This window comes from Grammomys surdaster, unplaced genomic scaffold, assembly GCF_004785775.1.
Source record: "Grammomys surdaster isolate TR1022 unplaced genomic scaffold, NIH_TR_1.0 125984, whole genome shotgun sequence".
In the NCBI taxonomy this organism is placed as follows: domain Eukaryota; kingdom Metazoa; phylum Chordata; class Mammalia; order Rodentia; family Muridae; genus Grammomys; species Grammomys surdaster.
The window spans coordinates 3,330,181-3,355,361 of record NW_021620800.1 but is presented as its reverse complement, the minus strand read 5'-3'; the positions used below and the strand labels follow the sequence as shown (position 1 = coordinate 3,355,361).

Below are 25,181 nucleotides of genomic sequence, written 5' to 3'. Positions count from 1 at the left end.
GAGCCATGAGCAGGGGTGACACAGGAAGGCTCAGAGCCATGAGCAGGAGTGACACAGGAAGGCTCAGAGCCATGAACAGGGGTGACACAGGAAGGCTCAGAACAACTCCACAGTCAGCAGGCCAGCACACTGCTACCACACAGCCCCATGCAGGGTGGAAAGAGGCCCCTCCCAGGACTCACCAGGGTCTGGCCTTACACCTCAGCGACCCTTCTCTGAGGTTCTGGGTCTGTCTTCGGCTTTGTAGTTCCTGAGTGCTTTAAGAAATTTCTCAAGGAGGAAACAGATACTTTCATAGGTGTCTGGAACCTGGCCTTCTTGATCCTGGCTCTTATTTCATGAAGGTGGAAGGGGACTTGACCTGCTCCTTCCAGGTCCCTCCAAGCTGGTTTGGCCTCCTGATACCTCACTGACCACTGGGCTCTCACTAGCTCCTGGGTGACTAGATTCTTACTTTCAGTCCTGTACCTAATAATATCTCTGGTGACTTTTGTCTCTGGCTGCTTGCAAGTTAACTGTGGCTGCTTCCCCCCTGAGACACCTTCAGTTCTATCTGCAGGAATGTGTGGGCATAGAACCCAGGAAGTAGATCAGAGTGCAAGGGGGCTGCAGAGAGCTACCCAAGACCGAGAGCTTGGGGTGACATGTGCAAGACCGTGCCTCAGGAAGGCATTCATCCAAAACGACATTTCCTCAGAGAAATAACTCACAGGTTTTCACATTTATAAAATATTCTAGATAATAAGGCTGAGCAAGGAATTGCATATCTAGAAATAAAGTTTCACTGGAGTCTTTTAAAACGAAGCGAATGCCCTGGAGGGGTTCACAAGGCAAACACTTTCTTCTCTAACTGGGGTGATTTGGGTCTGCTGTCCCACCCGCCCCAGCTGTAACTTGGCGTTCCAGTATTTAGGGAACATCTGTCTGCCAGAGGATCTCAGGTTTCATTCCCGAAGGAAGAACACAGAGTTGGGGAGCCTTGAAGGATCCCCCCCACACACAGTGGAGTAAACAGCCACTGGACATTAGTGGTGCTTTATAGCCTTGGACCCACAGCCTGATAAACCTGATGATTGATGCTTTGCCCAGGCTGTGTCTAGTGACCCAATCTCATAGTGTTGGATAAAGCAGATGCAGCATGCCAGGCGTGACTCCTGCCAGCACTCTGAGCTGAGGGAGGTACCTACGCCAAGCCTCGTTAGCAGAGCAGGCCATCCTCATAAGAATTTGGCACCTGCTTAGACAGTGCTCTCAGCCTCCAGATTTGCTTGGAAATGACTTCAATCCCTGACGTCCCTCAGCACCCCAGGCCCAAAGATCAAGAGGCCTGTTTGGCCTTTGTCCACAGGGTCCTCTCTGGCCTGCTGTCCCATGCCAGCTGAGCCAGGCACAGATGCAGGCTCAGACACTGAGGTGAACTTGAAGTCTGTTGGAGTCTATCCCACAGCTGCCAAATGGAAACTTGAGAGTACTGGAAAAGGGTCCAGACACAAAACCCCTCTCTGGTGGAAGCAAAGCCAAGGCTTTTCTTCCAAGACACCTCCGAGCAGACCAGCCCAGCCCTGGCCAGTCGCGTGACGTTTTCTCGGTTTCAGCCAATCTCACATTCCACATCTACTATCTGCTACTTCCTGGTTTTCTTTAAATTGAGTTTTTTCCCTGTATGCTCTTTAAAGAGCTAGTTTTGTTTATACAATGTGTGTGTCAGCACAGTTTTGTGCACCACATGTTTGCAGCTGCTCCTGAATACTAGAAGAGGGCAGCAGATACTCTGGACTTAGATTTACAGGCAGCTATGAGCCTCTTGATACGATTGTTACAAACCGAACTCCAGGCCTCCGCAAGAACAGAGAGAGCTCTTAACCACTGAGCCAGTCATCTCTCCAGCTCCTTGTAAAGATTTTAAAACTTTTATTGTTAATTTTATTTTTGTTTTTGTTTGTTTGTTTTTCATGACAGGGCTTCTCTGTGTAGCTCTAGCTGTCCTGGAACTCACTCTGCAGAGCAATCTGGCCTCGGTCTCAGAGATCTGTGTGCCTCTGCCTCCTGAGTGCTGAGATTAGAGGTGTGCACCACCACCACCCAGCTAAAAGGAAAACCTTTTATCTTAAGTATAATTTTCCACCGGGCAGTGGTGGCGCACGCTTTTAATCCCAGTACTCGGGAGGCAGAGGCAGGTGGATTTCTGAGTTCGAGGCCAGCCTGGTCTACAGAGTGAGTTCCAGGACAGCCAGGACTACACATAGAAACCCTGTCTCGAAAAACAAAAAAAAAAGAAAGTATAATTTTTCAATTTGGCAAGTAACAACTTAAAAGAGTACATTTACAGAGCAAATGTCCCTTGGGAAGAAAATGGCCTCTGGATTGGATATCATTTCCCTCCACGGTGCACCCTTTCTGTTTCCCAGACATCATGTGGCCTGCGTTTCCCAGGGTGATTCCTGTTCTGAGGCAGGGGTAGGGGTGGGGTTGGGGTGGGAGAAGGGAGGCACTTTTAGAGAGGTCTGTTCAGTTGTGAGCAGATGTTGACTCCAGCCAGAATCAGGTAGAGAACCATCAGCAAGCTGCACTCCCATCTTCCTGTAGGGCCATCCAAAGCTGAGGCTCTCTTGCTCAGGAAGCATGTCCTCAGATGGATGCTCAGACCTGGAGTTTCCCACCTGAGCCATGTACTATGGGCTTGGAGCTTCTGCCTCCTGTGCGTTGTCACCTGACTGCTGTCATATGTGTCACTCTGAAAGTCATCAAAAAAATACTGGAAAAAGTCAGCGTGTGCTGTGCCAGCTCCTTGGGGAGAAGGTGGTACTTATCCTGCAAGTCACAATGAGTGTCACAGTCCTTGCACTTAAGCACAGACAAATGATGGAGGAGCTGAGTGCACTAGCACACACGCGCACACAAACACATGCACGTGTGCGCGCGCGTGTGTGTGAAGAATTCGTCTTTTTTAACAAGATGATGATCTGGGTCACTTTGTGAGGCCAATTTGTGAGAGAAAACAAATGGGAACAGTTATGGCTTGAATCTGAAACTTCATGTTTTAGATGTGCTGCCATGGGGATACATTGGAAGGCTATAGAACCTTTAGTAGGTAGGTCTGGCTAGGGGCAGTAGGTCAGTTGGGACATCCTTGGAAACATCTATCTGCCCCTGGCTCTTGCCTGCTTGGTCTGCTTCCTGGTCCACAACCATGTGAACAAATCCTTGATGTCACACCCCCAACTGCCATACCACACACACACCCCTTCCCTCCACAACAGGCCAAAGCTCTCAGGACATGGTCCAGAGTAGCCTACCTCCCTCAGCTGTTTTGGCAGGTGTGTGGACACAGCAACACTAAGATGACTCGCTGGGTCCCTCCTCAGAACCTTAGTCCAGTAAACTCAGGGCTGGCTAAGAAAGTAAGTAGGGAAACAGAAGCCTGCCCCTCCCCACATATACACCAAAAGGCATAGTTTATATAATCGCAGGGATAAGAAAGAGAAATCTTAAATATGATGCCAAAGGAAGAGGCCATAAAGAAAAAAGTCAACACCAGACCAATAAAAATGTAAATGATCTGTCCAGAAATACCATAAAGAAGATTAAAGACCAGAGGAGAGAATGTTACATGGATGAGAGGCTACACCACTGCCTAGAACTCTCCGTATATAAATCCCGTAAGGATCAATAAGAAGATGAACGTCCACATTTTTCAAAAAGGAACAAACCATTCAGAAAGGAAGAAATACAAGGACTAAGCATTTCAGATTCATCGGTTTATTAGTAAAGTACCTGGTGTTTTGCCTGCCAGATGCCCATTCCTGTGGGCAGACAGACCCCAAGGTGTGCTGCTGCTAAGGACCTTGAGAGTCTTTTCTGAGTGTCCAGGGAACTGTTCACAGAACACTCTCTGAGACTAATCACTATGTATGTCTTCAGTAATTCTATGGCTAGGAATGGAGACCACGCCAGCGAAAAGGCACATGGCCAGGAGTGTCCGTCATAACCCAGGTGGAAGTGAGCTAGATATCTGACAGCATGTGGCTGGCTGTGTAAATCATAAACTGCATACTGCTGGGTATATTTATTCAAAGTTAGTTATTCAGTCACTCTTTGAAATGTAGCCCAAACATCATGTGTGCCAAGCACTATATGAGGTCAGACTGCAGTGAAACCCCAGTCCATAGCAGATGAGGGAGGGAGGGAGGATGGATGGATGGATGGATGGATGGATGGATGGATGGATGGATGGGCAGACAAATAGTTAAGTGGATATATATGTGATGATTAAAGCAGAAACAAGATTACCTTTCCCTAGATTCAGGACTGGCCTCTCTAGGAATGCGTCATTAGAAGTTATTACTAGAGAAGGCAAGAATCCACAGTGGGGGATTTCCAAGGGCTCTCTGCAGAGACAATGGAGCATACCCAGTGGCCCAGAGACATGAGGTCACCTGGCAGTATCAGGAACAAGGAGGAAAACTAACAAAATGAAAGCGACCAGGGCATTGAGGTGGGCCATAACTGTTGGATTTAACCAGAAGAGTCCTGTGATATCCTCAAGGAGCCGAGCAGGAAGGTCACCAGTGACCAGGCAAGAGGAGAGGGTGCCTGCATGGGAGGGGCAGTGGCAGTGTGGAGAAACGGTCATTCCTAGGCACACAGCATTCAGAATGGAAACAGCACAGACACAGGACTCCTGACAAAGAGCAGAGTTTTGAAATCTTTAGGTACTTAGCCGGACCCGGCAGGCTATTTGTCTGTAGAGCTGTCTGGATCCGATCAGCTCCCTGCACAGGTGGGAAGTGGAAGAAAAATCAGGGGCTCCACATATATGGCCCCCTGGAAAACCTCTTATCCTTTCTCTATTAGAGCTGAACCCACACAGGACCCTGTGACGTCATACCTCTACTCCCATATGTCAGCTTAACAGAGAAGCATGTATGAGGGTCCCAAAAGACCAGAGGGCTTCTACAGCAGCAGCATTCGTAATGGCTGTGACGTGGGAGCCACTCTAGCAGCCTGAAGGCCCACTGCGAGAGTGGAAAAATACGCTGGGCTCTACTCAGCTGTTTTTAAAGGTGTATTTATCTTTATCTTATTTGTTTGAGTGTCTTGCCTACATGTATGTATATGTACCACATGTGTGCCTGGTGACCATGGAGGCTGAAAGAACCCTCCGAACTGGAATTATGGATGGTCGTGAGCTACCATGTATGTGCTAGGAACTGAACCAGATCCTGTGCAAGAGCAGTCAGTGCTCTTAACCACTGAGCCATCTCTGTGTCTGGCCCCAGTGATTTTTTTTTAAAGTATGTGTGTGTGTGTGTGTGTGTGTGTGTGTGTGTGTGTGTGTGTGTGTGTTCATGTAATGTGTATGTATGCCTAATGTGTATGTTCATATATACCTCTGTGTGAATGTGGCTACGCATGTCCAGTGGCTCAAGTGTATAGGTCAAAGAACAACCTTGGACATCAGTCCTAGCTGTGTCAATAACAGTGTTTCTTTGTTGCTTTTGGATGTACACACTAGGCTCTCCGGCCCTTGGGTTTCCTGGGGTTCTTTCTCCACATCCTGCCTCCCTGTAGGAGTGCAGGGATTGTGCACTTCTAGCTTGTATGTGGGTTCTGGAGACTCTAACCCAGGTCTTCACATATGGATGGCAAGGAATTTCACCTGCTGAGCCTCATCTCCATCCCTCTGGTGGCGAATCTCTCCTGTCAGCTTGGTTGAATTAAGAAAGCTACAGATTAGTGAAGCCCACCTCTCGGTAAGTCTGTGACAGCATGATTAGAAACAGTCAGATCATGAGGGCGCCAGCCTAACCAGTGCTCCAGTCTCTTGATGCTGTCAGAATGTGTCACTTTTGCTGGGGTGCAGTGAGAGATGGGAGGGGGGCCGACTTGGAGGAAGTACTCACTGGGACTAGGTCACTATGGGTCTGCTTGGGACAGCATCTTGCCCTGGCCTTTTCCTATGTGTTCTTTCTCTTTCCTGCTCACAATGAAAAAGCTCCTGAGCCCTACCTGCCAGCCTCCACCATGATATTCTGCCCAGGTCATGGGACCAAGATAAACCCTTCAGCATGTACAGTGCTTTTATATCGTGGGTAAGTTCCAGTGATTCCAAAGCAACAGTAAAATGCAGGAGTGACCGGACAGACAGACAAGAGCACCCACCACCCACACATCTCACACTCAGGATGCTGGGTGGCAAGAGATGCCGGACACTAAGGAGAACATGCTACCTGAGCCTACTTATGGCAAGCTCAAAAACCGGCAAGCCCAATCTGCAGCGTCAGGAGTCAGGCCACACGTGGGCAGGAAGGCTGACGAGAGGAAGAGGCACGTATGTGGTGCCAGTTCATTATGCTGTCTCCTTAGGATCTGAATCCTGCCTGCATGGATGTCATATTTCAGTAAAACGCTTGACAGCTAATTATATTTTTAAACCTGTGTTTATGCATTTTAAAAATGCCTAGAAGGGTGTTCAAAATATTTAATAGAGGTTATCACTGGCTGATAAGATTGTGTGTGTGTGTGTGTGTGTGTGTGTGTGTGTTGACAGAGTCTCTGTTTAACCAGGCTGGCCTCAAACTCACAGAGCTCTGCCTGCCTCAGCCTCCTGAGTGCTGGGAGTAAAGGTGTGTGCTGCCATGATGAACAATGTGTACAATTTTTTTAATAATTTATTTTTTTTTCAAATTGTAATTCATTCACACAGGGGTTATAAACACAGAAAGGCAGGATGTGGGGAAGGGGATGACACTGGAGTGTGGGTGTTCAGGGGGAATACAGATATCTTTCAGAAACGGGTATCGGCTGGGTGAAGGTTCAGGGGACAAGTCACTATGACTCTGCCTATGACTCGCTTGTCCTTATCTAAGTTGGTATTGTCTGCCAAGACTACCTATTTTCAAGGTCTATGACTACTCAGGCTGGTAAATTTCCACAAAAGCTGCCTGTTTACATTAGCTTATAGCCATCTGTTTCAATGTTTTTCCACAGAGACCCAAGACTTGGTGTTAGTATACATGTATGACAGACCTATGGCTGATTTTAGGCCTATGGCTGATTTTAGGCCTTCAGTGTGTAATCAGGGATGCCCCTGACATCTCCTCCCTTCTCCAAGTATAGAAGGGCTGTGGTGATTCTAATCTTGCAAAGGCAGGGATAGAGGCCTGACCTCCAGTAATTGAAGGAGACTGTAATGGCTCTGGCCCCCCTGTCGTTGTCCAGTGAGGCATGAGGGCTATACCCACCCCGATGTCTTTTTCCTGGAGAGGGGATACTTTTGACATCAACCCCTGTGCAGTCAGGCGTGTCCCTCAGGGAACCCAGAGAGATATTTTTAACTTTTATTTATATTCCCTTGCAGTGCTTAGCCTCGCAGCCTAAACAAGAATTCAGATCGCCAGTCAGAGGGGGTTCTGGGTGGCCCCTCTCTGCTTGGTAATGTGTACAGTTTTTACCAAGGTTTATTTTTAGTTTATGCATATGGGTGTTTTGACTGCATGTATTCCAAGTGTACCACATGCATGGGTCCAGAAGAAGGCTTCAGATACCCCCGGGACTGGAGTTACAGATGTGAGCTGACACACGGGTGATGGGAACTGAACCCACATTCTCTAGAAGAGCAAGTGCCCCTAGCCATTGAGCCGTCTCTTCAGCCCCCACTGTGCATAATGTGTCTAAAAGTTAAGAATGTCTTAAGAGTTTCTAAGGGTGTGTGCGTGTGTGTGTGTGTGTGTGTGTGTGTGTGTGTGTGTGTGTGTGAGAGAGAGAGAGAGAGAGAGAGAGAGAGAGAGAGAGAAGGGAATATGAATGAATTGAGAATTTTAGTAGTCTACTGCAGCCAGGGCTTTGACAAATTAAAGCAACACGTTGGGCTCAGTTTGGCATATTTTTTTTCGTCTTCCAATAACTGATATGGACAAAGTCAGAAACTCGGCTTAATCAAGCATGTCAAGAATAAAGGGGACGATTTGTTAATTGAATGTCATGTTATGTCCTCGGTTATGCTTAATAGAAGATAGGCAATTTAGAATTCCCAATTATCCAATTAAAATGCTAATTATCTCGTACCTTGATAAGGCCTTTCCAGTCGAGGGGAGCTGCTGCACAGTCGCTGTTCACTCCCGCCATGACCACTGCAGACTCTGCTGCTGCCCTTGCCTCTGGTTAGTGAGGCTGGTCCTCTGGGGTTCCTGAATCCCAGCATCCTGTCTCCGAGTACCAGCTGCTGCTTCGTACTAGCCACCTGGTGCCTCTTCCCCCAAGACCGGGTAGAGCCGTAAGTCCTTGCAGACCCTGTGCACAGACATAGAGGGTGTTATCGTAGCACCCTCTGCCACCAGGATTTATGCAACACGAAGCCCTTCCCTGCATGGTCCCATTCAGACTTCCCAGGATGGATCTGCAAAAGGTCCCATCCCAAACCACACATCCAACAGGCCCTAGGCTTTGGAAGCATTCAAACCTGAACCTCTACAGACACCAAGCCCGACCCCATGATATCCCTCCATGATAGGACCTTAGATTGCACGTGTTAGTGAAGTGTTAATCTTCACTAACATCCTGACTGGAGTTGGGATCACTTAGGGTGCATCTGTGAGGGTTTCACCAGAGTCAGTTATCTGAGGGAAGGAGACCCATCCTGAGTGTGGGCACCACTGTCCCATGGGCTGGAGTTCTAGGTGGAAAAAAGAAAAAAAAAGCCAGCTCAATGCTAAGATCGGCCCTCTTGTGAATGAGCTAGCTCATACCCCTGCTGCCACCATGAGGAACTACATCCTCACATCTGAGGCAAAATAAGCCCTTCCTTCCTACTACTGCTTCGTATGAGGTGTTTGGTCACAGTAGCAAGAGAGGTAGCCAATGCACAGAGCTACCCTACCTGTCAGGAGCAGAGAAGCTAAAACAAACGGCCGAGGATGGTCTCTGCAGGCCCAAGACACCCTACGCATACCCTGTGGTAAGATTGGCAGGACCTTTGTGCGGCTGAGCTAGGAAGGCATTTCCCAGGTCAAGTCCTCTTGACTAGTACTAGGGTGGGGTAGGTGGGAGGAAGGATTATGGAGGCTTGGGGAGCACCAGGATGCAGACGAGGCTGCTGAAGACAAAGATGCCACCACCGTCAGTGTGGCTAATGATGCCACATTGGTGCAGGCTGTGCTGTGATGCTGGCAGGCCCTCTGCTAGTGCTAGTTGCACTAACGATGCATCGCTGGCTTTAACCTAAGGCTTTACGCCAGGCCCTTCTAGGCAGCATACTGTAAAATCCACTTGATCAACACACACAGAGCCTTGGCAGTGGCATGTCCGTCCCTAGCCTTCTCTGGGTCTGTCCTCACCTGGGGTCTGGGAGCAGAGGAGGCCCAGGGAAGTACCCCAGTTCAGGTGTTCCAGTGTCTGTCTGTATGTGCATGTGTCCAGGTCTGTTTCTCAAAGCCCAGTGCTAGATGTCCACAGACTTTCCATTTCTTACAGGAGAGGGCTCTACCCTGTGAGCTCTCCTTAATACCTCCGAACAGGCAGGCATGCTGTGTGCATGGTGCTCATTGCGTGTCAATCACTGACCCACGCATTCTGCTGATTAAGCCAAAAACTCAGAGGAAGTAGATACCATCATCCCATTTTTCACAAATGAGACTGAGGCCCATCAGGTACACATAGGTGACAAGTGGCAGATCAGGGGCTTAGTGTCTGAGTCAGGACTGAGCAGAGTCCAGGAGGCTGTGTGTGTGTGTGTGTGTGTGTGTGTTGTTCATCAAAGACTGAGAGGACAAGGGACTTGGGGTGGGGGTACTCCTCAGGCCACACAGTTTTCCTCTACCCAGCCTCACAGCCAATGTCCAGAGCACTCACTCTCCTAGCCCTTCTGTGTGGCCTTGTGGCCTGCATCCCTGCTCTCCTCCCTCCCCATGTGCCTATTCATGCCATTCTCTACGTCTTGATGTCCATCAAAACCCAGCCTGGGGGATGATGTAGCCAGAGCTGCCTCTGCTGACCTCCAAGGCCCCAGCCTCGGGAGCTACCAGTCTTGGTTTTGTTTGTGTGTGTGTGTGTGTGTGTGTGTGTGTGTGTGTGTGTGTGTGTTTTTAAATGCTCAGCCGACTTTTGCTACTAGGGCAGGCCTGCTGTTCTTTTAATCAACTGGTGCATTTTCAAGGACTGCTTATCCTATTCAAGGGCTAGAGCAGGCCGCAGGCCGAGGCACACTCCCAAGGCCAGAGAGGCAGGCCCAGAATGCTGTCCCTGGGGACATGATCTATACAGACATGGGCCTGGGCATTTGCTGGGTTTTGCCCCATTAGTCATCTCCAGACACTGACAAATGGCCCTGAGTTCATTCTGTCACTGTAGTGACTCCATCCACCTTGTTATTCACTGAGCAGATTTTCCCAGGTTACCTCAGGTTCTCATTTATGTCCGGATACAGTGCAACTCTTACCTGAGGCTGGCTTGAGAAAAATTTATGGCAAGGGTATTAGAGGAATGGCCAAGCAGACAAGAGCCCCAGGAGCTCAGGCAGTAGGGGTGTGTGGACAGGTGGATAGCTGGGACATTGTCGGCCTTTTTGCATTCAGAAAGTTCCTTGGTTGTCACCCTGGTGCCTGGTCAGTGTGCTTGTCTTAGTCACTGTCCGACTGCTGTGAAGAGATACCACAACCAAGGCAGCTCTCCTACGAGAACGAATCTAATTGGGGCTTGCTTACTGTTTCAGAGACTGAGTCCGTTATCGCCGGAAGCATGGTGTTGTGAAGGCAGGCACTGGAGCAGTAGCTGAGGACTACATCCCGATCTGTAGGCAGAGTGAGAGTCTGGGCCTGGCTTGGGCTTTTGGAACCTCAAAGCCCCCCCCCCCACCACCACCCATGACACTCTAACTCCAACAAGGCCACACCCCCTAATCCTTCCCAAACAGTGCCACTCCCCGATGAAGAAACATTCAAATCCATGAGCCAGTGGGGGACATTCCCATTCAAACCCCCATAGTGCCCTGTTCTCAGTGCTTCCAAAAGAGCAGAGGAATCTAGCACCATCCCTGTACTGTGTGCAAACCACAGATTTACAGGAAAAAAAAAAAAACAGGTTTTCTCAGAACTGTCGTGCAGTCTGTCATCCTCTAGTGAGGAGACTGGTCATTTCCAGTTCCTTCCATTCTGTCCACTTGGGATTTTTTTTCCAGAGTTTCTCTGTGTAACAGTCCTGGCTATCCTAGGGTTTGCTTGGTAGACCAGGCTGGCCTCAAACTCTCAGAGATCCACTTGCCTTTGCCCCTCTAAGCACTGGAATTAAAGGTGTGTGTCACTGCCACCCAGCTCCATGGTGCCCTTCTAGGTATTACTCATACCCTATGTGTTTAAGGTCTCAGGCATTGTTTTTGGAAATCCTTGGGTCGGTGAAGGTCTTAACCTGCTGTTTGTTATATATGAAAATTTTGTATGCATTGGTGATTTGGGGTGTGTGAGTTTATAGTGGGTGTAGGGCGTGGTGGGTGTGTTAATCCATAGTGGTTGTAGGAGCGTATGATGGGTGTGCAAGCTCATGGTGGGACATGATGGGAGTGTGAGTCCATAGTGGGAGGGCATGATGTGTGTGTGCACTGGGTCCATAATGGTATGCCATGATAGGTCTATGAGCTCATAGTGGTGGGGTTTAATATGTATTTATTGTATGTGAGCATCACAGGTGTGTATATGGCCCGTGCCATGTACTGGCATGGTATCTATAGTATGACATGTATGTGGCATGTGTGATGGGTGTGTGTCATGAGCGAGTGACTGTATGTGTGTGATACGTATGTGATGTGCATATGTGAGAACTGAACTGTGGTTTGTCTATGGCGTATGTGATACGCGTGAATGCTGTGTGTGGCATGTGTATGATGTGTATAAAAGCCCATGCTGTGCGTGTGTGTGTGGTGTGTGAGTGTGATGTGTGTGATGAGCTGGGGGCCTGAGGGTGACAGATGTGTATACAGGGCCTATGCTATGGCTGTATCTGTAGTCCTTGGCTGGCAGTCTTGAGGCTATTCAGTTTGGATCTCTGTACCCTCCTGCTAACAACTCCAGTATCACCATCAAAGGCTTGAGACTTTCGTTTATATCCTGTTTGAGGGTTTCTAAACCCCAAAGATCATTCCCATTTGAATAGGGAAACCGGTGCAATCGATCCTGTGTTTGAATCCTGAGATACATGTGCCTCGCATAGCCCAGCAGGCATTCTGGCTGCTTGCTCTGTTGCCTGGTTGCCTCATGTCCTGCCTTTGTGCGTGCATGTGTCACATGCAGGCCCGGCTCGATGTGTGGATGACCTCTCCGATCTAAGCCTCTGCCTCTCCTGAGCCCACATTTCAGCTGCAGCTTCCAGGTCTCCAGGCTGACCGTCTAGCCTGCAGCCTTGTTTTCTGCCCTGCGTGTCATGTTTCATGCTGCACCTCTGTGTGGGAGGCTGGAAGGCTTCTGGCAGCGACTCTCCATCAGTTCACATACCGTACTTCCGTAGGGGCAGCTAGCAGCCTACGGCAAATTGCATCAGTTGGCCTTTCCATTGCTAAGTTAGCCAGAGCCTTCTCTGCCTTCCAGTTGTCCTGTTTTCCATGAAGTTGCAGAGAGACCCCTTTGAAGTGTCCTGGCATATGATGTCAGGTTGCTCTGCTCCCTGGCCCATGCTTGCTTATCCCAGCTCTGCCTGCTGAGCTCAGACCAACCTGCACGGAGCCTAGCGCTGCTCCCTGTGGCAACTGTGGCTCAGGTCAAAGCATGTGCTCCTCTGTACCTACCCCTTACAGATCATAAGGACAACACTACCTCACCAGGCCCCTGCCTCACCCTCACTGTCTTTAGAACTTGGGCACCTTTACACTCTCCAGGCAAGAAGCCTGCAGAGAATGTGGTGGCTGCTTAGTCTACTTGTTACTACCTCTGAACCAGCCATGCGTCCTTGTTCTTCTATCGGGAAAAAAAAAAGCCAAACACCAAGCAGTGAGGCGCTGGCCTCACATGTGTAAGGGCTGGATCTTGCACTGGCTGCTTTTCCTGTGACCATGACAGAAGAGCTGACTGAAGCAACGTAAGGGAGGAAGGCTTGATTCTTGGCTCATAGTGTAGGGACTATCATCTCATTGTGGCAGAAAAGGCTTGCAACAAGAACAGCTCCGGCTGTGACCTTGGGAGGATCAGCAGGTGGAGAACTGGACTCAGAGTGGGGTGAGTTATCTCAGGCTCACTCCCAGTTAGCCTGTGTCTACCAGCAGGCCCCATGTTCCAAAGGTTCCATGGCCTCCAGAAATACCAACAATAGCTAGCCACCAGGTGTTCAGACAATCATTTAGAACAAAACATGTCACTGTCAAGTGTGAAGAACAGCAGACGCACTTTGGGGTGGGTCTTCTGCATGGGGGTGATTGTCCTCCATGGAACTCCTGCTTGTAGCTGGAAGATGGCCAGTGTTGGGCTGAGGCTTACTGTTGAAAACTGGGTCTTCCTTACCTTTCTGTTAGAAACCATGCCTCCTATTGGGCATTGCTTTTTTTTCTTCCACAGAAGCTAAGGATACAAGGAAGGTTGGTTGTCCCTGCTGAGATTAGGCCCTAGGCTCCGCCTGGTGAAATATGTTTGCCACCTTTACATGTATGCCAGTGGCATGGCTGTCCTTCTGCCTATCCTTTCTGAAGCCAGACAATCCTGGTGGCACCTGTGGTCATGTATAAGTCACCTGTCCCCACTCCTGTGAACATGGCCATGTGGCCCCCTGATGTTTGTGAAAGGACCAAGTTTCTGATAGCTGAGGAGCACTGAAACCCCATGGGTGCCCTAGAGGCGTGCCTACAGAGCAAGAGCTATTTCTGAGGCTGCCTGTCAGGGATTTGTAGTGGGAGGCTGACTGCCCAGGGCAGGTAGAGTTCTAGGGATGAGCTCTCTGACTAAGGTCTGACTGCTCATGGCCTTGATGTTCCCGTTGTGACTATGGGACCAGCTAAGGGAAGGAGTGAGTGTCTTCCCACCTTCCCCAGCTCCTCAAATCCTTTGTGTTGAGGAAACATTTCACTTGTAAGACTCCCAATTATCCTGGGAGGTTTTTCAAGGCGAGTCTGAAAGCCGATCGAATCCAGTGGAACCGTTTCTGCATAACAACTACTTAATACCCAATCATAACAATTATACATAATTTGTGTTTACGGTGCCTAGAAGATTAAACTCCTCCACACAGACAGTTTCCAAAACAGGCCTGGAACGTGCAGGGCAGGCAGGGCTGCCTCTCAGTGTGCCCACGGGCTGCCTTTGGTACCCTGCAGGTGACAGTAGGCGGGATAAGACCACCTAGGCTCGCTTGCTGGGGCAGGGTTGAGTCAGAGACCAGCAGGGAGAATATGCTGGAGCCTCTGGGATGGAGTGAAGGCAGCTCTCTACCGTCATCCCCTTACCAGTTATGGTCTGCAGAGGCTGGACATGTCATGTCCTAAAGCTGAGGTCCGAGGCATATGGGAGTGGGGGTAGGACCTGAGGGTGGGGCATTCTAAAGCTCTGGGCACTGCAGCCTCCCTAGAACTCAGCTTTCTTTATTAAAATAAAAAGATCAGGCTGGTGGAGCTTGCCTTTAGTCTCAACACTCAGGAGGTAGAGGCAGGGAGATCTCTGTGAGTTCAAGGCCAGCCTGGTCTAGAGTTCCAGACCAGTCAAGACTTCTTAGTGAGGAATTATCAAGGGGTTAGGGGAGGGTGATTTTTATTTTTATGTATGTACATGAGTGCTTTGCCTGCCTGCATGTATGTTGTGTACCACATGTATGCCTGGTGCCCATGGAGGTCAGATGAAGGTGTCTGTCTCCTGAAGCTGAAGTTTCAGACAGTTTTGAGCCTTCTGATGTGGATGCTGGAACCACACCGTGAAAACAGAGCTTGCAGCTCAGTGTGAGCCTTCCCTCCAGCCCTGGCTTTCTTGTGTTTGTTCTTGTTTGCTTGGTTTTGGATTTTTGAAGACAGGATTTTGACATGTATCCCAAGCTTATTTTGAACTCTTAGTAATCCTCCTGCCTCAATGTCCCGGGGGCTGGGGTTACAGGTATATGCTACTGTGTCCACTTGAGAGTTCAGCCTTCTCTTATGACAGGTCTGGTCCATCCTCATCTGGACAGCCTCCTGAGGCTGCCCAGGGCGTCCCAGTGTGAGGAGGCAGCTCACCGCTCCTCCCCTAACACATGTGTTCTCATTGTTGAGCCTTGTAGAAGGCTGACCACTTCCTGCCACTGTCACTGTGCCTTGTCACTGTGCACACTGTAATGATAGCCCTCTCCCAAAGGCAGACCTTGGCACTGGGGTCAGGCCCATCTGTCCTTTCAGCCCTTGCTGATGGGCCTACATGTTTAAGGTGTGAGTGTTTCCCGAAGCCCAGCTGGCTTATTGCTTTCTCAAGCAGGAGCCTACCCCCAAGACCTCCCCTCCTCCCTGGAGGTTGCCCTGCCATCCCATCTGCACAGCACTCTCTTGATAGCCCAGGCTAACACTGGGGCATGCTGCTCCTCAGCCATGCTCCAGTCACAGACTCACAAGGAGACCCCTCCAGCACTACACAAGTGTGTCCCTCATCCCAGCTTGTCTCTGAGGGGTCAAGCTCCAGTGTTCTGCTTGCCTAGGAGTCCTGACAGTATAGCTAGAAAGTTCTCCCAGAAAGGGTCTGTGCTCCAGGGCCAGCCTCTGCTCACACTCACTGGGGAACTCCAGCGTGCTCAAGGGTATGGCAGAAGCAAGTCCATGTAGGGTATCTGCAAACAAAGAGTAAGAGCAAAGCTGCATAGACTCCAGTAACATCCCCCCCCTCTCTCCACAGCCTGTTCCAGCACTATTGTTACTCTAAGGGTGGCATGCGCCACACCTCTTACACCTGTATCTGCTGCAGGTAAGTCTTGGGCCCAGGGCTCTTGGGAGGACATGCAACAGGGAGTACTCCATCCTCTAACCCCTAGCTCAGGGGCACTGGCTCACTCCTGTGTCCCAACCAGTGCCTGGAAGTCATCTTGCCCTCTACCCCCAGCACTCCATGCCCATCACACATGTGCACCATAGCGTAAGACAAACAGGGTAGCCCACAAGTAGCATGTAGCAGGTGGGTGGATTGCTGTGTGGGATAAAACATGGATGGAGCTGTGTCAGTAGAGGGACTGTAGCAGTGAGTCCTTTTACAGGAGTGTGTGCATGGTGGGGGGCAGATGTTGGGCTCTGTGAGTGTCTCCGTGGCACACTGAGGCTATGTCATCTGCACACGATGGGATATGCTTTAGCGTAAATACATTGTAGAACTAACCATGGCCATAGGGACAGCCACTGGCTTTGACCGCTCTGCTGTGCTCTCGGGGCATGCATAGCTGTGTGACTGGCTGGTTGCAGGTGTGACTGTATCTGTAAGAGCAGAGCTTGCTCGTCAGTCCGAGCCATCCCTCATCATAGGTGTAGGTAGCCTCCTGTGTCTGGGCTGACCCAAGCTCTGTCCTTCCAGCCTGGTCCCATTGCAGCCCAGACAGAGGTAGGCACTGCAGATGCCAGTGAGTGAGCACCCTTGTACATGAATAATACATCCGAGCATCGCAGCCCTTGGAAATGTGCTTCTCTGGTGGATAGAGGAAAAAAATCATTATTTCTACTTTTATGATTCCTGAGACTCCCGAATGGAGCCATAAATATTACACCCAGGTGCCCCTCCCTTTGGACAGACTTGTAAGTTCTTCCTAAAGGGTAGCTCATTAGGGTAGCTGCACAGAACAGGGAACAAGGAGCCACTGGCCCTGGATAGAACCAAGATGTTCCAGAGACTGCCAGCACCCTTCCTGTGAAACCTCCCCGCCTTCAGCCCTTCTCCAGGCCCATGAGCCTCTGATCTTTTCATGTGCTGCCTACACTCTCAGCCCAGAAGGCTGCTGTCAGACTCAAGGAGCTGCTCCCAGCTCTCTGTCAGGCAGGGACACCATGTTCCTCTACTCCTGGCTGTGGGCCTGGTTCAGCCCCCAGGGCCTGCTGGGTGACAGTGAGCCCTTAACCATCCTCTGTGGCTCTTTACAGCGGTGAGAACGCGGCTGTGCTGCATTATGGCCATGCCGGAGCCCCCAATGACCGGACCATCAAGGATGGAGATATTTGGTAAGTGAGACTGAGCTGCCGTCGCCCCACTGTGCGCGTGCATAGTCAGGACAAAAGTAGACGCTCCACAGCTGGCTCAGCCAGAGGCCTCTGGGCCCCTGTCCCAAGAGGGCTAGCTACAGCAAAGCCTTGGGCCTGCGTTCAGCCCAGACTTCTCTGCTGTAGCTGTCAGCCTAAATGCTAACTTCTCCAGGCCTAAGACCTGCACCCTATTTAAACAAACATCACAAGGCAGAGTGCCAACAAGATTTCAGGGAGTTTTCTGTGGGGTTGTGAACAGGGTGGGGAGCTTTTTTTTTACTATCCCCCAGCTTCTTCCAGGCTGCCCTTTCCAACCATTAAGTTCCCTGTGTTTGGTTACATTCCCACCCTAAAACCTATTACCCTCGACCACCGGGCTCCTCACCGTACACAGCAATTCCCCTTGGCTCTGCCACACCCTCAGTTCCTCACAAGGCCACATAGGGCAGATGTGGGCAGAGCATACTAGCCTGCCGTCCTTGGGCTTGGAGGGACCTGCACTCACAGATACAGCCATTCCTAACGGTCACTCCGTGATTCCCAGCAGACATTGCCCAGGGCTGGCTTGAGCCACCCTGGGCTGCTAAGGGCCGCCTTGGAGTCTGGAGCGTGCTCACAAGCCTCAGGATGTGATGTGAGCATCATCTGAGCAGAGGGCTCCTGTCCTGCCTGCTTCTTAAATGTCTGTTTGGGTTTTGTTCTGTTGATAAGACGGTCTAGCTAGAGCTGGCCAAGAACTTAGCAATCCTCCTGCCTCTGCCTCCCAGGTGCTGGGATTACAGGCATAAACCACCACTCCTGGCTGGCTCTTAGATGTTGTTTGGGCTCCTTGGCTGTGGCACAGCATATTCTGACCATCAGTTTTCTTCTCAGCCACTTGCTACACTCACCCCCCAGCCTCAGGTTCCTGTGATAACTGCTCCTGTATGGCTTCGGCCCTGCTGCAGGTCACGGGAGCCCATGTCTACCTAGGGGGAGCACAGTGCATGGACAGACAGATAAGGAGCTGTAGAGAAAGACTCCATGCTTTGAGGAGTGACTACCAAATACGAGACAAGCACTCAGTCCCAGGGTCCGTGTGGCACATGCCCGGCCAGTCTGCCACAAGGCCCAGCAACTGAGTAAGACATTCAAGCAGCTTGGCTTCCTGTAAGGAGAACTTCTGTCTGTGCCTCAGTTTACCCATCTGTGAGTGGAAGATAACACACATGTCAGGACTCCCCGTGATAATGGCAGAAAGGGTATATGAGGAGCAGGGTTGCCTGATAAAGACCTCTTCCTGAGGCCCAAACCAATAAGCCAAGTGGGAGCCAGGAAGAGAGGAGACCAGAGGAACCCCGGACACCAGCTTTTAGGACTGCCAGTCATCGCCACTCCATCTCCTCCAGGAAGCCCTACATACAGGAGCACTGTCAGTGTGAGTCCCCCTGGCTTGCCTAGCAGCACAAGTCCTCAAAACAGACGTCTGCGCCGTCTCGGAATGGTGGGCCTGTGTGGGCCTGGGAGCTGTGAGAGCCGCCTCCAGGCAGCTCAGTTGGGTGCTGGCTGGGGCTGGAGTGGCTGAGACACAGCAGGGTGCTGGGTGCATTCATGCTCACAGGGATCGGGGATAGGGCTGGCTGCCTCAAATTTGCCTCAGTATTGACAAGAGACGAATAGGCCCCCGTGTAGACCAGAGAGGCCACCTGGCCTCATCCGGCTCTGCGATTGCCCCGAGCCCTCCTCTACCCCTTACCCAGGCCTCACGGCGCTACGGCGCTCCCTGGTACCTGGGGCTGTAAGCATGTTTGGCCTATACTCCAGTGTTGAGCCGTGCCTGCTGCCAGCCCTCTTCTCACTTGTTTTTTTGAGACAGTCTTACTAAGTCTTCCAGGCAGGACTTGATTCAATTCTCCTGCCTCAGCCTCTAAGGAGTTGACACTTTGACCCAAACCACAAATTCCAAGAGCTTTTCTGATGCTCTCTGGTTCTGGCCTATGCTGGCTAGGACCAGAGGACAGGGGGGTAGAACCCAGTCCTGGGGCAGAGGCTGCGATCCCTGACATCCCGGGGGACCTCTGGTTGGAGCCCACCTTGGCTATGAATTTGACTCTTCCTGAGTTCAGCACACCCCAGAGGAAGCAGCTACTCCACTTTCTACTCTATCTGTCCAAAAGAGAGTTCTTGCCCTGTAAGAAGGCCAGCCCTGCCTGCATTTCTGGGAATCCCAGAGATGAGCAGGGGCCAGCCAGGGCCTATATACCTTGGGCATCTCCATGGCCTGTCTGCTGTGACCTCAGCCCTCATGGGCAGCATGTGGCACCTGCATCTCCTGATACAGCTGTGGACAGAAGTGATCTGAGGAAACCCAGGGGCGTTCATGCCAAACTCAAATTGGTGATTTTGTTTTTCTAGTGCTAACTTTGAAATGTAGCCAGTGGAATCATTATGAGTTTATTATAGTCAATTTATTATGCAGCATTTAGAACATGTTTTGTTGATTACTGCTACTGCCAGATTGCTGGCGGCATTTATAATCCATTGTTTTATTGAAATTGATCTGCCAAGCACCTAGCGCGTTTGGTAAATAATAAATCACACTGTTATCCTAACATAAAGCCACGATGCTTCATCATAAGGTAGGGAACCAGAGTATGTGTATGAACTGGAGGCTGTCCCAAAGCTGAGTGCCCCCAGTACAGGAGGCTACCCCAAAGCTGAGTGCCCCCGGGACAGGGCATGTGCTCCAGGCACCAAGCATAGGGATGGGTTCTGGGCTCTACCTAGCTTTTGACAAGAAAGATATGCTAACAGCAGTGAGGCTCTTTAGGGGTCAGAGCTGGTTCAGAGCCATGGGGTAGGTGCCGAGTGACAGCCCCTTCAGTCTCTTTCAGTCCAGAAGTGGGTGCACCCACACTTCTCAGCATATCCCCACAGAAGTACACCAGGAACCAAGAGGCTCCTCCCTCCCACCTCAGGGTTCTTCTCTCTATGGGGGTCCTAGAGCACCTGGCTCCAAGGGGTTGGAGCCATGAAAGCTGAGGCAGAACTGCAAAGCCAGACAGGCTGGGCTTCTTCCTGCCTTCCTTGTCTCTGAGGTGCATTTTCCAGCCCTAGGCCAGGGCAGAACACAAATCAGGCCTACTTTATTTGGGCAATTTTTTTTTAACAGTTTAGGGCCTCACACTGTAGCCCAGGCTGTCCTTAATTTATAGCAGCCACCCCCACTCCCACCATGGCCTCCCAAGTGCTTGGATTACAGGCATGCACCACTGTGCCTGCTCATGTAAACCTTAGGTGGGGCGGAGAGTCAGCTAAGGCCACTTAGCCGTGGGCCACAGTCGTCACACGTGAGGTCTAGATGTTGCCCAGGCTGGTCTGTGCTGCAGATCAAGTTTGTCAGCCAAGAGCTTAAGGCCATCCCACATCCCAGCCTGTAGCTCCCAAGTCCCTTCCTGTTTCTCTCAGCCAGATCCCATACCCAGCTGCTCCGTGTGGATCCTAGGGAGGGCATAGGAATATGTGTGACTGGGCCTCTCGTCAGCTCAGTTCGGTGCCATGAGGCCTGGACCTTCCAGCTGTGTCCTTGGAGTCCCCCCGGACCCTCCAGTCAAGTCCTCTCCTGCAGGAGGCGTCGGCTGCATTTTGTTCTCCGTTTCAAGGCAATCAGGTGGGGTTTTGATGACCCGGCTTGCCAAGTGTGGCAGTCTTGTTAGTTGGTGCTTCCAGCTCGTTCAGTATAAAGAATAGTGTTGACAAGATCACAGGAGGCCCTTCCTGAGTGGGAGGCCACAGAATATGCTCCACACTGCCTCTAGCTCCTGGCAAGTGGTTGCAAACACATCTGGCCTAGAGAAGCAGGGAAGGAGCCATGGCCCACAGGCTCTGGGTCAAGGAGTGCTCCTCAGATACCCTTCTGAGCCCTCTTACAGTCTGCTCAGACTATAGACATCTAAGCCCACAGACAAAAGCTGTACCTTGGCCAACTTAAAAGTACCAGCTGTGCCTAAACCCAGCAGGAAGCAGGGCATCCCAGGTTGAGTCACTCTTGTGCAGTTTCCCACCTGCTTCCTCTGACGCCTATGCAAGCTCACCCCAAACAGTAGACAATGTCTCCTCAGTGGGGGCTCTGATTTGGGGAGCAGGTGGGACATGTCTCCTCAGCTGCTCACCACTCTATAAGAATAAGAGGTGTCGTGCCCGTCTCCAAACCTGTTAGAGCACATGTGCCTCAGGTCTGGCTGATGGTGTACAGGGCTTTCCAGCACTGGCCAGAAGAGGGCAGTGTAGCCTTAGGACTCGACCGGGTTGTCTGGGTTGTGGTTTGTTGTGCTGACCTGGGGTGTGGGAGGTGGGCCTGCAGTCCACCTAGGGATGGGCCTGTCCTAGCCCTGCACACAGCAGCTGCCTAATGTTCCCTCCCTATCCGTCCTTGCTGTGGCCTTCGGCCTCATCTGTCTCCCTGCTCTGGTAATGGCCATGTCCAGAGGTCACCAAAACCCAGAGAAATGTGGGTAGTTTCATCCCAGGACAGTTAGTACTTAAGGGCCCCCAGTACTGTGCTGCTGTCACTCCGTCTGGGTCACAGCTGGAGCCAGGCTGTCTTGCAGAGCTGTTGCCATGACAGGCAAGTCAATTCTCAGCCCTGGGCTGCAGATACCAAGGGCTTTAGCAGACTCTACAGCCCATGAGTCTGCACTGGAGATGATTGTGCCTGCTCTAGTTGTGTGTCAGGCTGCCAGTTGTGGCCCCAGGCAGAGTGGATCTGTGCCCAGGGCCCTTTCCCTGATGCAGAAGGCCTGGAGTAAAGGAGTATGGTGGTGGCGGTGGCGGTGGTGAATCCAAGATTCCAGTAGACTTTAGAGAATGTCATCCAGGGCTAGCTGCCTGCTGCCAGGCTCAACTCCTATCCCCTCCCAGCCTTGTTATTTCCAAAGGGATGCTTGGTGACCACTAGGGGGCCCCTCCTGGAGCTTTTCCTGGGGGAAGATAAGCTAGCCTTTGGGTGAGAGTTCTGCAAACACAAGGCCCTGTCTGTCAGGATGAGTGTCCCATCCCAGAACACCATTACCCTTCAAATCAAACTAGCACATTTGCAAATATGCCTCCTAGCCGTAAGCAGAGGCCCTTCCCACGTGCTCTCTGTCCCTTCTGTTTAGTTTGTCACTGTTTTGTGGCCTCGCCCACTCCATTGACGTCACGACCTATGGTTTAAAAAGCGCTAGTCTAGACAGTGCTTACAGACATCACAAGACTCTGGTCACCCAACAAGTGAAATGAAGCATGTGCTGCCTGCATGATAATGACTGCTAGCCTCCTCCTCCCCCTCCCCCTCCCCCACCCACCAACCCTGGGCTCACGGGGCTGAGGCAGGCAGCAGCTGAGTGCCTGCCTCGGGTCCAGGCCACAGTATGGTGCTCTCCTTGGGGCTTGGCCTGGTACCAGTGCTCTGTATCTCTGTGGCATCTCTTAGAGGGCAGTGCCAGTTCTCTGCAGACATAGGAGGAGCCCAACATGGTACTATTCTCATTACAGTCTACACTGGGGATTTGGGGATAGGGATATGCTGCTGGCATGGGGGACCATCCCTGCCTACCTAGTCCCTGAGGATCACCCAGCCCAGAGGCTCTACAGGAAGAATTTCCCTCCATAGGTCTACCTATAACCAAGGGGAACAGTCACGGGATGGCTCTGCTGCTGCTGGCCATCCCTGAGGGCTAGCATGCACAGAGGCCTGGAGAGGAGCTGGGGGCAGGCAGCTGACCTGTGAACCCACTGTGGCCAGCCTGGGGCACATGCACTGCTGCAGAGACAGAGCGACCAGCTGCCTTCCTTTCTGTCCCCTGCCAAGGACTGGGTAGATGAGCATTTTCTGCTGTTCAGAACCCCACCTCTCTCCCTCCAGGCTGGGATGCAGACTGGGGCGTCTGCACAAAGCAAGCATGCTTAACACACGTGCATGTAAGATGTCAGTCTTGGGTGAGAAGCCGCTGAGTGTGTGCTGCATACTAAGATTAAAATAAAGCTACAAGCCGAGTACAAAGTGGCCCTTGTATAAACATTGCCGAGTTTCCCTTGGAGCCCTTCTGCCTGTGGGCCGGCTGGTCCCTGCACAGGGCCTAAGGGAGTTAAGTAGGGTCTGGACAGGGTCTGGGTGAGCCAGCGGTGGCAGGTAGCCCAGGCCTGGAGCTGCCCCATGAAGAGCCAGCGGAAGACAGAACTGTTCATCCCAGCCAGAACCACAGCCATAGGAACACATGTGGGGAAAAGACGCCAGCACATTGCTTGAAGACATGTCATTTCCCAGATGTCTCAGATTATCACACAGACCCACTCGGCTAGTGATGGAGGTGTCCCTGGTGGGTGTCCCTACACAGCCAGGAAGGGGAGATCTCGCATTCTCGATTGAGCCAAGAGTGACCGAATTCTCTATCATAGTTCTGCATGGAAAGAACGGGCGCAATAGACAGAACACTGGAGGGAGGTGATTTATAAAAGTGATGGCTTTCTTCCCTGGATTTCAAATGGCTTGAATTGGAATCACTTATGCTTGGAAAAGCACTGAGGGAGGATTTAAAAACAATAAACAACAACAGGAAAAAAAAAAGGCTGAAAATATGGGGAACTGAGAACACAAAAATAGACTCAAGCCCGTGCCCAAGCATCGCTGGGCAGGATGGAACTGGCTGGCTGGGTGTGCACTTCCTTCTCCAGAAAGTGGGTGAATTTAACAAAAAAATTGAAAAAAAAAATCGACTTGAAGTCTTCAGACAGTGGAGAAAGCCTGGCTGGCTGAAGACGTCAGGCACCCGCCATCTTACCTCTGTTCTAGGGAAGGTTCGGAGAGCTCGGTTCAGTCTGCCGTGCCCCAGAGAATCTTGTTTGTCCCATTCTAGATGACTCTAGCATTTTGTGTCATCTTGTGAGCTTCCTGGTTTTTAAAAATAGCTCATTTCTGTTTTTCCTTTAGACTAGCATCAGTAGACTCTTCTTCCCCAGAGGCAATTGCAGGTCACCCTTTATGTGGCACCTCCCAGGAGTGAGTGTCCCCACGTGCCTGGCCCTGTCCTGTCTGCCCAGGCCGTTTATTCTCAGATGCCCTGAATCCATCAAACCATGAAGCATTACTGACTCCAGAAAGCCCACATAAAAGTGTTGTTTCCTCTGGCAACACGAGACTGGAACCCCCTGTATCTCACTGCAGCCTGCTCTGCCCCAAGACCCCTTACACACCTGCAGCTTGCAAGAGACACGTTCCCATGTCAAAGATGGGAAAACGAGGTCTCAAAGGTTGCCTGGCCAAGTCGACACAAGGTAACTGAGATGTTTGCCTTCCTCAAATGAGGGCTTTGCTAGGTCTGTGTTCACAGACCTCCAGCTGCGGCTTCCCTGTGCCCAGTCTAAGGATGAGCACGGCCTGCATAGGAGTAAACCTACAAGCAGTTTCTAGCTCTAAGGGCCACAGTGCACCCCAGGGAGCAAATGCCTGGGCGTGTCTCCGGCGACTCATGTTTCATGGCTCTCTTGTAACTAAGTTGGGTGGGGTGGGTCCTCCTCAAGTGAGGCCTAGGTCTCTTGAATCTATACTACACAGGGCCCCCCCCCAGAGACTTTGACCCAAGCCAAAGTTCCCAGTCACGCTGGGAGTTGGAGGGTGGCTCCCCAGGAATCACCTGAGATATTATCTATGCTTTGCTTTCCGTACTGTTGACCCCGTTTATGGTGTTTTGCAACCAGAAGAGTCGGGAGATTAAAAAGTGCCTCATCGAGGACTTTGGATTTCAGTATGGTGTCCGAGCATATTGAGCGTTGAGGTTTTTTTTCTTTAAAATCAGCTGCCATGCAATAGCCAGTGCTGTCTGGCCAGCCATGTGGCTGGAATCCATGCCCTCCATGCAGGGCAAGGGGCCCGCCCCGCTCCCTTGCTCTATCTCTCAATACCAGCACACAGGCAGCTTCTGGAATGTTTGTGGTTACCATTAGAGTGGAATTTGGGTGAGAGGCTCTCATAAAGGAAGCTAGATATGCCCTGGACTCAGACCAGCCGGCATGTGTGTGACTG

General features: G+C 51.0%; 1 protein-coding gene across 1 annotated transcript in view; it reads left to right on the top strand.

Annotated features, from left to right (window-relative positions):
* The window catches only part of Pepd (peptidase D), a 136,033-nt gene that overhangs the window by 96,170 nt on the left and 14,682 nt on the right, over positions 1–25,181 (top strand). Inside the window, exons 10-11 of the mRNA XM_028754198.1 lie at positions 15,816–15,884; positions 17,042–17,119. Coding sequence (XP_028610031.1) covers positions 15,816–15,884; positions 17,042–17,119 — 147 coding nt within the window. The remainder of the gene's footprint in view (positions 1–15,815; positions 15,885–17,041; positions 17,120–25,181) is intronic.